Raw genomic sequence first — 14,363 nt, forward strand, 5'->3', positions numbered from 1 at the left:
ATCGACTGCAAGATTTGCCGTAAGTTCTCCGTCAAAACCCAGAAAGACCGGGAAGGGAGACTTCTTATCTGGCTGAACAGGCTCAAAGACAAACCGACCGACCTCATTTCCGAGGGTGGGAGCATGTCGGTCGCCTCACAACTTTCCCTGAAGAGGCCTAGGGCTTCCTCGCCTGGCCACTCAGCGACCCCTCCTAAGAGGTCTAAAAAGTCTTCAGAGGGCAAGCCTGCCGTATCTAGCAAGGACCTTCCTGTCCCTAGGAAGCAACCACTGCTTACGGTGACGACGGCGCAATCGGCGACCACCTCATCGCCTAAAACCGTCTCAACATCGACGACGACGGTATCGACGACGATGGCATCGTCGGCGTCCTCCTCATCGACGACTCTAACCTACTCGTCGTCAGCAGGACGACCGATTTCATCCTCCGCACCGTCGACGACAAGACCGTCGACGAGGACATCGACGACGGCACCGTCGACGAGGGCGTCGACGACAGCACCGTCGACGAAGACGTCGACGACGACACCGTCGACGAAAGTCACACCGTCGACGAAGCCGTCGACGAGGGACACTCCGTCGACGAAGGGCGCTCCGTCGACGACGGCGCCGACGACGAAGCAGTCGACGAAGGAAACACTGCTTAAAGCTCCGTCGACGAGAGGGTCGTCGACGGATGCACCGTCGACGAAGACTATACCGACGGCTACTGGTACCTGGAAAGAATCCGAGCTCTTGTCACACGCAATGGACGCTCAGACTTCCCATGTCTCCATTAGGATCACCAAAAGGCAGATCACTCCGGAGATGACCTCACCTAGTAAGGTCCAACAGCTGACACCATCCTGCTTCTTACAGGACCAGGAGCCGGAGGAGGAGGAGGAGTTTACCCAAGCCACTAGTCCTTCCGACCTAATTGCCAAGTGCCAGAGTACGGACGAAGAGCAGGAGGTTGAGGAATCGACCCCTCCAGTAGTGCCTACCCAAGTCCACACCCAGGTGACCCCAATGGTGTGCTTGCCGGCCTCATTGGTTGCAGACTTGAGCTTTCTCGTCCAAGACTACAAACTGCGGTTTCCGCAGAAAGCCACCCCTACTGTCCCACCAACCCCGCAGCCATCTGTGCCCGTTCCTGCACAAGGGACAAGACCTAGGCCCCCTCCACTGGTCCTTCCTAGGACACAGGACCCTGCTCAAGACCCTATCTCGTCCGAGGAAGAGGACAGAGAACATGAAGAAGGGGAAGTCCGAGATGATGATACGGACGTGGATGCGGACCAGGACTATGTTACTCACTCTCCAGCCTCTCCGGAGCCACAATCTTCTGAGTCTCCACCTGCTGATATTGGAGGTTTCCATAACCTCATGGAAAGGGCTGCCAAAAGGTTCCATATGTCAATGGAATCTCAGGAAACTGAATGTTTCCTCTATGACTTTAAAGAACCAACTAAGAAAACTACTAGATCGATTCCGATCATTGATTATCTACTCAAACAGGGCAAGCAGCTCATGCAATCTCCAGCTTCCCTACAGGTAATCGTACCCAAACTGGATAAAAAGTACAGAGCTACGTCTTCAGCTCCAGCATGTCTCACGGGTCATCCCAAGGCGGACTCTGTGGTCACCCAGGCGGCGCAGAAGAACTCGCGTAACCCTGCATCACCTTTATCGACACCACCAGATAAAGAAGGCAGGAAGTTAGATGCAGTTGGGAAACGCTTTTCCACTACCTCTGCGACAACGGTGAAAATTGCCAATTCCATCGCCCTTCTTGGGCGTTACAACCGCCAACTCTGGGCGGACATCGCGCCCTACATTGCCGACCTGCCGGAAGATGCTAAAGCGGAGGCACACTCGCTCCTCCTTGAGGGCCAAACATCGGCCTCAGAACTGATAGACTGCGCCATTGACGTGGCCATGACTGGATTCAGACAGCTGGCGGGAGCCGCTGTCCTACGACGCCAAGGCTGGCTTAAAGCCACCTCTTTCAGACAGGAGGTCCAGACCAAGATCTTAGATATGCCCTATGATGGCGATCATCTATTCGGCGAGAAGATTGACGAAGCCCTCACTGCAATTAAAAAGGACACTGACACAGCCAGAGCCCTGGGCACTCTGCAATCTCGCACTCAGTCCTTTCGTGCCAACAGGGGGAGGGGACAATCCTCCTATAGAGGATCTTATCAAAACAAGTCCTCTTACTCTTACTCTCAGGGTAAGACGCAATTTCAACAGCGCCAAAACCAGTCGGGACGTCAGTCCTCCTTCAATAAATCGTCCTACAGAGGGAAAGGACAGAAGAGACCAGCAGGCAATCGACAATGACTTTTCCAATTGGCCAGCCCCTCCACCATCGCTTCCCTTGCGACTTGGAGGGAAGCTTTCCTTTTACCTTCAAAACTGGCGGCAAATAACGACAGACCGGTGGGTTCTACAACTCCTTCAATTCGGCCACTCTCTAGAATTCCTTTCAAACCCTCCTCAGACACCACCTGTCAAGCGTCCTCACAGACACCTGCGGCTGCTTCGGCAAGAACTAACATCCATGCTCCAGAAAGGCGCGATAGAAAAAGTTCCACACGCCCAGATGGGGGAGGGCTTCTATTCCCACTTCTTCCTCATCCACAAGAAGGGGAAGAAATGGCGTCCAATTCTCGACTTAAGAGCCCTCAACGTGTTTCTCAAGAAGCAATCGTTTCGAATGGTCACGCTACAGGAGATCCTGGGACTCCTGGAAAAAGGCGATTACATGACATCACTCGACCTACAGGACGCCTATTATCACATCCCTATCCTCAAGGGTCACAGAAAGTTCCTAAGGTTTGCAGTCGCAGGGATACACTACCAATTCCGCGTGCTCCCCTTCGGCCTCAAATCTGCTCCAAGGATCTTTACGAAATGCCTTTCTCCTGTCGCAGCCTATCTCCGCCAGCAGGGACACCAGGTCTTCCCTTACCTGGACGACTGGCTGGTAAAAGCTCCGTCGAGAGCAGCCGCAGCTGCATCTTCCAGCGCCTGTCTGCATCTTTTCCGCCGCCTTGGACTGACCCTCAACAGGGAAAAATCATCCCTGACACCAGCTCGAGTCATCACCTTCCTAGGAGCGACCCTGGACACGGACTGCACGAAGGCCTTTCCATCACAGGAGAGAAAGTCGAAACTCATCTCCTTGGCCAAGTCAGTGGCATCCAAAAAGTCTCTGACCGTCCGCCTCTTCAAATCGCTCCTTGGCATGATGTCGTCATGTATCCTACTCATCCCTCACTGCCGCCTAAAAATGCGCCCCCTTCAGGAAGAACTGTCAAAACAATGGACACAAGCGAAGGGATCCTTCGAGGACCGCTTACGAGTCACTCAACACCTAATCAACAGTCTACAATGGTGGACTTCAGACAAACACCTGTCGCAAGGACTACCGTTCCTGCTTCCGGCGCAACCACATATCATCACCACGGATGCATCCTTGGAGGGCTGGGGTGCAGTCCTACAAGAACTGCAGACCAACGGAAAATGGTCGCCACAGGAGTCCAAGCTCCACATCAACATTCTAGAGCTACGGGCGGTCTTCCTGGCGCTCCAATCGTTCCTCCCGCGCATCAGAAACTCCCCAGTGCTAGTCAGGACGGACAACACCACGACTATGCACTACCTGAACAAACAGGGTGGGACGCGCTCGCTATCTCTCTCTCGAGAATCTCAGAGAGTTTGGAACTGGCTTCTACAACATGGCATCACCCTCAAAGCCGAATACGTTCCAGGCAAGGACAATGTCCTGGCGGACGCCCTCAGCAGAGAACAGTCCCTATCCCACGAATGGGAGTTAGACGAGAGTGCATTGAACCACATCTTCACGAAGTGGGGGACACCACAGATAGACCTCTTCGCCACCAGGGAGAACGCCAGATGCCCAAGCTTTGCAAGCAGGCTTCCCCAACCAGGAACTCTAGGGAATGCATTTTCAATAGCTTGGCAGAACGTGTTTGCTTACGCCTTTCCGCCATTCCCACTGATACCCAGAGTAATCAGGAAAATGAAATCGGAGCCCTGCACTCTAATCCTCATCGCCCCATCCTGGCCGAGGCAGCACTGGTACACGGAGCTCCACCGTCTATCCGTCCACCCACCTCTTCGTCTTCACAGTCACCCAACCCTGCTCACGATGTCTCACGGGCAGGTTCTCCACCCGAACCTGGGCCCTCTGAAATTGTCAGCCTGGCTCCTGACTACCGTGAGTTCAGCCATCTAAACATCCCACAAGAGTGCAAAGATGTCCTGTCCAACGCCAGAGCTAACAGCACAAAAAAGACCTATACTCTCAAGTGGAAACGCTTCTGCATCTGGTGTGAAAAGGAGGGTCTACACCCCTTCCGGGTCACTCCCCAACAACTCCTGCCATACCTTCTACACCTGGCGCACTCAGGCCTGGCCCATGCGTCCATCAAGGTCCACTTGGCAGCGATTTCTAGGTTCACTCGAACTTCTAGGGGCCCCTCTCTGTGGGCGGACAGACTCATTAAGCAATTTCTGAAAGGCCTCTTTAGGTCCTTCCCTAGACCAAAACCTGTCCCTCCAACGTGGCAGCTCAACATAGTTCTTCACCAGCTGATGAAACATCCCTTCGAACCTATCCACAAGTCTGACATAAAATTCCTGTCGTGGAAGACAGCCCTCCTACTTGCTCTGACCTCGGCCAGAAGAGTAAGCGAGCTACAGGCCCTTTCCGTCCAGGACCCATTCCTTCAATTCAAGGAGGACAGAGTCATCCTGCGTACCAACCCACGTTTCATACCCAAAGTCCCTTCGGACTTCCATCTTAATGAGCCGGTGGTTCTTAAATCATTCTTTCCGAACCCATCTACCCCGGATGAGAGATCACTGCACTCTTTAGACCTTCAAAGATGCCTAAAATTCTATCTTGACAGAACAAGACAATTCAGGAAGTCATCCCAACTCTTTGTCGCATTCAGCAGGCCTAGGAAAGGCATGCCCTTAACTAAACAGAGCATATCACGATGGATCTCCTCAGCCATAACTCTCTGCCACGAGAAGGCAGGAAGACCTCTGGACTCACGGGCCAAAGCCCACTCCACCAGAGCCATGTCTACGTCTGCGGCACTATTTGCTGGAGTGCCACTCCTAGACATCTGTAGAGCGGCGACCTGGAAGTCCCCGCATACCTTCACCAGGCACTACTGCTTGGACGCTGAGCTGACGAAAGACGCAGCAGTGGGCAGAGCAGTGCTTCGCCATCTATTCCAGTGAGGTGAGCCCTCCTACTTCCCACCATCCTTGACTGGTATGCACATTTCCTTGTTACTAGATTCTGCATGACATTGTATGCTGTTGTTTTTTTCCTACAGTCACAAATGTTCATTACCTGCAGTAATATACTGTCTGTATCTTCACAGAATGTGCATATTGTATTGCTTGCTACTCTGATTCAGGCATGTGAATCTATGAAAGACACCCAAATACTGGATAAGAAATGCGTTACTTACCTGTAACTGCAGTTATCCAGTATTAGTGTCTTTCATAGATTCACATGCACCCTCCCGCCTCCCCTGGAAGGACTCACCTCTCTCTACAGGTTTACACCTATCCAACTTGGTGCGTACGAAAATCTGAGAGACTGAGGCTCCTCACAGGAAGGTTCTAGAGGGAGGTAGTAGCTGATTGGCTGTTCCTTTTGTTTTGGTCCTTTTTTACAAAAGGACACAGATAGGCTACCAAGGTGGGACCCTGGAGCCTACTCTATTTGGTCCTTCCTGCATAAGGACCTAGATAGGTTACTAAGGTTAGACCCTTAGACCTATTCTCTTTATGTATGTCTTAGGACATTACTTTTTTATGTACCGGAGGCTCCCGTCTCGACGACGGGGAATGATTCAGGCATGTGAATCTATGAAAGACACTAATACTGGATAACTGCAGTTACAGGTAAGTAACGCATTTCTTATCACACTTGCAAACATGTCATGATGACTTGGCTATGAAAACGTCTCAACGGAGAAACGGGCAGGCAGCATATCCTAGGGTGAGCGAGATGCTTTGACCAATGTGTGACTATAAGCGCTCCTCCCCTCCCGAAGCTAATGGGGTCGGATTAGGCAACCTAATAAATTGTTAATTAAGAAACTCTAATTCATTCTGTTAAGAAAAATTGCCAAGTAGGTAAAGAATGAATGTATTGCATAGTGTTTACATATTATGTCAGAAGACCCAATAGGCTCAAAGGCACCAGGCTACAGTCAGAGTGGTAACAGGGATCAACATAATAGGTCCTGAAGAGAAGCTTAGGGGTAGGCTTCGAAACATGTCGACCAGAGAGAGAACTGCTCATTAAAGCACTTTTCCTCCATACTCCCCATTTTTATTAATACCTGCTTGAGGGAGCATTAAAGTTTAGTTTCTCCACATAGCCAGGTATTTTTTGATTCACTCACTTCTGACCCTTCCACACGTGCACCAAACACATAAATTCACTTCACTTAAAAATGCTCCCTCGTATCCATCGGTCGTAGCACACACTGTGCCGCAGCGGGCGGGAAAAACCTGATGATGAAGCATGCCACCAAGAGACCTTTTGGTGGGTGAGGGTTATTTTAGAAAAGTTATTGTTTCTCCCAATACAAAAACCAAACGGTTTGCTTGGGTTTAGTCATTTTTTGGAAGGTTAGCACTACATTTTGTAACTCAGAGTGGACTCTTTCAGTTTTTTCATAGAGGAGGTTGAGTCCATGACTGATCATACCCCTTCACTCCCCTTTATGTTTTTTTGGTATGATGGGTGGGCTGCCATGTTAAGGCAACCCTCTAGTTTTTTTTGTTCTGTAGAAAAAAACAACCACCCTAAAGTATAGAAGTATTTCTCCTAAATAAAAAATGTATGGCCCCAGCTTTTGAGCGCCATTTATGATTATCAGTGCCTAAGTATCGACGGTTTACAGAAGGACAAATGTGCGTGACAAAGCCTTCGCTAGATATGGCCAATGCCCTGAAGATGATGACCCATGAGAGATAGGCTAGCCGTCAGAGGTTTCTGACAGGAGGACAAGCATAGGGTTTCCATTTCTAAATGAGGCTCAGGAACTGCGAGTATGGTGCACAGAAAAATTGCTGATTTGATGTCGTTCTCTGGTTCTGTCAAATTCTAAGTGTACTCCTAATAGGCATATTTAGCATTCAGCAGATGGTTCACCAGACAACCGCTGTGGCAAAGAACCTGCCCTATCCTCCTGGTGCAGTAGTCCCCAACAAAGTAAGACGTCCTCTCTAGCTTGACAGCCCTCGTTCTGTTAAGCAGGTGTACTTTTGGCAAATCGCATGCCAAGTGGGTCGGAATGTCCTGTCAGTCCACTCAGCATGTTCAGTTCTGTTCGGCAGAAAGAAACCCTCCTGGCAAGGCCAGTGATAGGGCGGTGCGACCGGAGTAGCTGCACCTGACGCTGATCTTGGGGGGCGGTCTGTTTAGAAATAACATACGTTTAAAAGCACCTATTGCAGAGTTCCTTGTGTGCCCAGCAGTTTTCAGGCAACAATAATATTGTCAAAATAACGCTGGTTATTAATGTTTCTGCTGGATAGAGGTCAGAGTTTTGTCTAGTGGGTGTAGGTTAGAACGTTATGTGTTTTTTTCCTCAGTCTTTCATTATCCCAATGTTGATAAAAATGAGTTTTTTTTCAGTAGAAATAGATTCGTTTTAGTAGAGACAACCGCAATCACTGAGGTGTATTTTGAATTCTGAGTTTGAATTTCTCCAGGCCAAGCACTCTTAAAATATGCTGACTGCCTGTATAGATTACATGTGATTCCTACACCTCGTAATTAATTGTGTTATGTAACATTTCCTATCAACGGATTTGCACATTTATAATTAATTGTCTGTGTATAATGTGTGTGTGATGTAAACTGCTCTGACACTCTACACTGGTATGAGTAACCCTATAAAATAATTAAATGCATATGAGATGGGGGCTATATAGAAACAAGTGGCACTGTTGGAGGGTGGTATTGAGGAAAGCCATGGTAAAGGAGGTCATGGAAGGGGGTGCCAAAAAGATTAGTGTACCAGGCGCCACCAGCGCTAAAGCCATCCCTGCCCCCAAGCATTCATTTTTTTCTGGTGCTGAAAATATTATATGTCCCTGAAAAACCACGAGGTTTCTTCCTGCACATCAGCAAACTCGTTCTTGTTTTCCTACCTGGAATGGCGAACTTAGAAAAGACCAGCATCCTAAATAGGGTGTCAGTTTGTTCCCTCATACTGCTTCACTGCAGCCTCTATTATTTAATCTGTCCAGCTACGGATCTTTTCAATATCAGAATGCCACTAGTTTTTGCCAAATGTAGTCATTAGTGCATGGTTGTATGTTACTATTATAACTGTTTATTAGTGTGTGCAACAACCTCAGGTCTTTCAATAGTGATTAACAAAGGCATACTATCATGTTATCTGGATCAAACCTTATGTCTTGTATAATATATTTTTTGTTTCCTTTTAACTTTGTCACTGTTTAACAAATCTTACAGAAACTCTCCACAAAAAGTCTCATCCACCTGAATTCCTACCTGGGGAGCCAAAAAAGGGAGGGGGTCCCAAAACATGTTTTCCTAATGAACTTTTCCATAGGAAAATTTAACCACAATACCGCAAAAACTGCTGACTGCATTAAATCCAAAATCGACAGAAAGCTAGATCTTGGCCCAGGAAGTGTGAGCTTTTTAGGTCAAGCCGAAAGACAGTTTTAACTGTCTTGCCAGCCACATGCTTTGCAAAAAATGTCATATAAAAATACATACATTTATAGAGACACTTAATCAGTACTCTTTCACGATTGGTCTCTTGACATGTCAATAAAATCATACTTCCTCCCACCCCAGGAGAAGATATAATTCAATAGAACATCCCACTCCAGCCATTGGATGCTTTCACTTTAAGTGACTGCATTTTTTACTTGCACATGTATAAATGCACCTAAACAATTGTTCCCACTAAATAAAAACTGTTAAGCACTTGCACTTCCTAATGGCTTATAGTCCTTATGTATAGTAGGGTTACATCAACTATTTTCATAACTCTCAAGACTTTTATTGTACATTTTAAAATGCTCACTCCTCATTATAAACCAGCTTTGGTATATTTATTTATCCTACAGAAAATGAGCACATCATTAGAATAACTGGGGTGTATATGAAAATGTTTAGGTTTAAGCTATGCCCCCCACCCCACACACATAGGATTGGAAATGAAATTTCAACCACTTGTATCTGACTTGAGATGGCCCTCTAGTGAAAGACTTGTGAAACTGCATCTCCCTGATTTGAGTGTTGCATGAGCAGTGTCAGTATACATAAAGTAATCCTCTCAAATGAAAGACAAAGCTTACAACGACCAAAACATAAATAGCTAGTGTAAACTTGCTAGTGAATAAAATGTCCTATAAATATTTGGGTGTGATTACAAATTAAAAAAAACTTTAAGAATTGTATTGGAATCTAACATTTTGACTCGTACCTTTAACCAGCTTTGGCAGAGAATTAATCCTGTGGCAAACATATGTGAAATCGGCACAGAAGGACAGTTTTGCTATACTTAGGCCTAGAGACTAGGCGTTTTCCTCAACCTAATGGTAAACAGGATGACAAGTGCAGGTTTAAGGTTAATTCTGTCATATATGCACTCCTTCTGGCGCTTGAAGATTTATCTTATTTCTCTGGCCCAGTTTCTAATCAAATTCTGGCTTTTGTTCACCATTCTGGGCCAAGATAAATAAATACTCTGTTAGCCATCAGGAGGATCAAAAGCTTCCCAAAAATAGGACCTTTTGACAATGATTAAGTCTGTTCCTGACAAGTGGAAAGGGTGGTGACAGAATCTGCAAGTGTTAATTACTGTATATGCTGTGCCAGGCCTCCGGAGGCTCATCCCAAGGAGATCAACTGGGAGAAGGCCAACTCTCAGGAGCCAATCCCAGGGAGGCTTCTTCTTTGATGTTTTTGAAGGAAAGGAATCAGGCAACTGTGGCAGCTAAGGTCGAGGTGTCAGGTTTTCAGAGAGGAATATTAACAAACCACTCTAAGTCCCCATGTTGAAATGTCTCAAAATGCTATGCAGAAGGTTTGGGACAGGGGTGGAGTTATAATGTGTCATCATAGGATTTGGGCAGAGGTGCCTACCTTCTGGAACATCCCACTCTCTCTTAAAAGCCTCAGCACAGGACAAAGGAAGAATTTTTTACAGGACACTGAATGAGAGCAGACCTTTATCTGGAGTTTTGGCTCAACCTTGACTGGATAGAACTCAGTAGATTCACAAGAACGTTATTGTTCTTCCGCTGCACTAATATTTATCCTGAATTGATCATTTCAATACCGTTTGCTTTTTCACAAGGGTGCCAAAATTGATCCAAAACCTGCTTCCTGTTAATTACAGATAGTCCCTTGGATGCACAGCTTGATGCATGTTAGGTTGGTCCTCAATCAATTTTAAAAAAATAATAATTGTGCTTTCTATATCGTCAAAACGTCTTTCTTTATTGTTTCAGTCATATTTTACTAATCTGCACAGTTAAAATTTGTATTAAATGATTCCAACATTTTAATCCTTCTGATGAATTATTCCCAAATCCGATATCTAATGCATTTCGGACTACATGTCTTTGTCAGTGGAAATGTGTCCTCTTCATGTGTGTTTTACTGAAGCATGAATGTGCTCCTTATGTGCCCTGGAGGAGAAGGGTTCTCCTGAAACGGATCAGAATGGATGGGGCCTGTAGGAAGTTAACCTTCATCACAGGGAGGCCTTTACTCCTGTTGACACATGAGTGCCCTGCAAGCGGCCACATGATGCCGTAGCACCTGAAGAGTGTAAGCAGGGAGAGCATTCTGCCTTGAGGGGTGCGGTGTGCTGCTAGAGATGACCCTGAGCGGAGAAGAACACCAGGTGCTGGAACAGAGGATAGGTCCTTTCCCAAAGGAGCCTTCATTTCTCTTTCCGATTAGCACCATATATCTACCAAAGGGTTAAAATTAACCCTGGGCAAAGTACTTTGCTACGCCCACGGAGTAGGCGTAGTGTTGCCTACTTAGCCCTGTGCGAAGTAGGCGTAGCAGGCAACACTACGCCCACTCCGTGGGCGTAGCGAAGTTGCCCGCCACCCGCCTCCCTCCCGCCCTCCCTAAATGCTTTAATTACCTTAAAAATTAATTATAAAACCACTTACCTTGTCCGCTGCGTCCCCAGGGCTCCCTCTCGTCATCCACCGCCGTCACGGATACTAATGCGCATGCGCGGCCTCCCGCACATGCGCATTTCTTGCAAGAAATGCACATGCGCGGGCGGCCACGCATGCACATTAGTGTGCAAGACGGCGGTGCCGACGGCGCAAAGACGAGAGAGACCCCCGGGGACGGAGCGGGGGCAAGGTAAGTGGTTTATAATTAATTTTTAAGCTAATTGAAGCATTTAGGGAGGGCGGGAGGGAGGCGGGTGGCGCTTAGTGGGGCTACACGAAATGCGTAGGTGGGCATAGTTTCTTTCCCACTTCGCGTAGCTTCGCGTAGCCCCACTACGCCCACCCTTAGTTAAAATGATGACCCACGGAGTTGGAATTTTAGCTCTAGGATGTGGGTAGGATGTTTTTACTCACTTCATTTGTAGAAGAATAGCACACAATAAATATCAGATGGTAGTAAATTACCATTGTATTTGTGTGTGTTGAGTTCAGGGTGTGATTTAGGGGGCTCCTCTGTGTCACATGCAGACTATAGTTTCCCTGACGCGTTTGTTTGCCTCCGGTGAGAGACACCTGCTAGTTTCATTTTCGCCAAAAAGATCATAGTTTCTTTTTAGGCTAGGAATATCTAATGGGCGTGACCACGATAATTTTGAGACACTTGCCATTGATGCTTACATAAAACGTGATAACTTGTGCCGTTTTGCATCATACTTCGAGTAGGCCTCTTAGCAAGAACAGAATGCTTCATTGTGCATGGTCAAATAAAACTGTAAGAACATTGAACCACTAAAATTTAAGTTTATGTGTGCGTGACTTCAATTCTACACTTTTCTCTTCCTATTTCATGTAGAGCAGAAAATAAAGAGCAGAAGATTCCGTATGTGCGGGTAGAACGTTTAAAAATATGTGCCCCTGACACCGGTGAGCTTCCGGTCTTCAAGGTGCAGCCGCAGAACAGTGAGCCGGAGGGTTCCCTCACACTGCTCATCGAGTACGGCGCACAGTCGACGTCTATGTCGATAAAGGTAAATCTCTTCTCACTCCAACTTTGTATTCTTAATAACTGCATCTGAGCACAAACCTTCCTTTTAAATTTGTTTTTGAATTCAGATTCAGAGATACATTGGTAATGCTTCAAACTATTATAAAAAACACGCTGAACAATCTTTACAACTGAAGTGAGGAGAGGTGCTATGTCTGTATTCTGTTGCAGGGTGATTAAAACCTTTAAGTAATGAAAAAGACAGAGACTCCTTTTGGCAATACAAAGACAGCTCTTTAATGTTGTGACAGGGAGACAGACTGTCCTCGCACACAGGCAGGCAGCCGGTCTGAATTTGATACATCACCACTGCTTCTTTTATACAAAACTGAACAATGAGGGTTACAAAAGTTCAGCAGTGGATTATTACATCAGTTACAGATTAATGTATGGCCATCAAAAGAAACATGAAATCATCTGTGACCCTTACTTATAGCCTAATTTAACATATCTCCTTTATTGTAGTTTCTAACACGTCTTAACACACTTAGCCATTCTTGAACGTGAGCGCATGTTTATTCACAGTAAATACAATTTTAGTGGTGTGATTTTACCATTGTGCGCCTAAAACCTCCATGTGCCCTTAGCTAATTCAAAATGAGTTTAACTTTAACTGCAATCCTTTCAAGTTACCTATTCCTTTGTGTCATCAGGTGAACTCCTAACCTTCCTCTCTTCAGCACAAGATTCGGGCCTGCACTGGTCTTTAACTACATACCGCTGTGGCTTTCTGCTTGGGTTTGCTGTTGCCCTATGATTTATGTTTTTCACATTTTCTACTGTGTGTTCATATTTTATACTTCCCATAACATTTCTTACTCGGCCTACAATCCTAATTAAACAGGACTATTATGTTGAAGAATCCACACGAAGCAGGATGTAGGGAAACTGATTTATTCAGTAAAGTACAGTAATAAACTCCACCCTATGCGCGATGCCTCTGTCCAGCAGCAGACTCCAACGGTGACTGAACACACGTTACGAGTAGCCATCCAAACGGTCACATTGCACGAGGGTGTCACATTGAATAATAACAAGACACGCGGCCACCATACACGTGGCCCTACATTTAAAACACAACATTAATAGAACTAGCTATTCGCGCGACACACCGCGCGAATAGCGCGAGCGATCCACTTAAAGTGCCCACTACTTCACCTTCCCCCTTATAACAACGGAGAGAAACAGAATTAAGCATTAAAGACAAAAGCCATGAACTCATGAGTACTTGAATGCTGTGCACAACGTCAATACCTTACAAAAACATTAAATTTGCTGGGTACTCTGATGGTTCTTCCATGGGAAGAAATTACTCTTGAAGGAGGAGCATTAACAGGAGGACCACCATGGCTGGTGGATGGTTGCCCCAGGTTATCAACACATTCATCCACTTTAACAGGGTCCTTCAACCAATGACACCAGTCCAACTCCTCAGGAGGATCTTTCCTAAAATTCTTAATAATGCTTGCTTGATGGGGGGAAACTTTCACTAAATGGCGTTTGTTCCACCAACCTTTATTGTCGACAAAAGCTGCCCCCTTGCTGACTTTGAGTACCCTCAGAGGACGAAAAAATTTAGATTCTCCCTTTTTACCCCTGACTGGTTTTTTGATCAAAACCCAGTCATTAGTGAAAATATCTATGGATGGAGGATTATGTTTAGAATCAAATTTCTTTTTCATGAGCGTTTGATTCCTAATTACATTCTTCCGGACAGTATCTAGGTTAATGTCTTTATTTCCCGATAATTTCTGAAGCCAAGAAGGAAATAATTTAGAGTGTGAATCTCTGCTTCTCAACAAAACAAAAGGGGAAACCCCTGTAGTACAGTGAGGAGATGTATTGTAGTACCAAACCTTCTCCTTAATGAAATTAACTACGTTTGCTCCACAAGCTAGTGCTGTTTGAACACCCTCCTTAATCACCCTGTTCCCTCTCTCCACCAAGCCATTAGAAGATGGGGAATATAAGGCAACTTTTAGCTGTTTAATGTCCAGACTACTTAAAAATTCTACAATTTTTTCAGAAACAAAATGGGTGCCATTATCGCTCACGAGCACTTTGGGGGAACCCTCAATATTGA

General features: G+C 46.2%; 1 protein-coding gene across 2 annotated transcripts in view; it reads left to right on the plus strand.

The window, feature by feature from the left end:
* TRIM66 (tripartite motif containing 66) overlaps positions 1 to 14,363 on the plus strand; it is an 862,818-nt gene that overhangs the window by 769,056 nt on the left and 79,399 nt on the right. For both annotated transcript variants that reach the window (XM_086956002.1, XM_086956003.1), the window contains exon 14: positions 12,089 to 12,263. In XM_086956002.1, the coding sequence (XP_086812128.1) occupies positions 12,089 to 12,263 (175 nt within the window). The remainder of the gene's footprint in view (positions 1 to 12,088; positions 12,264 to 14,363) is intronic.

The sequence above is a fragment of the Lissotriton vulgaris genome, chromosome 2_1 (assembly GCF_964263255.1).
Source record: "Lissotriton vulgaris chromosome 2_1, aLisVul1.2, whole genome shotgun sequence".
Classification (NCBI taxonomy): domain Eukaryota; kingdom Metazoa; phylum Chordata; class Amphibia; order Caudata; family Salamandridae; genus Lissotriton; species Lissotriton vulgaris.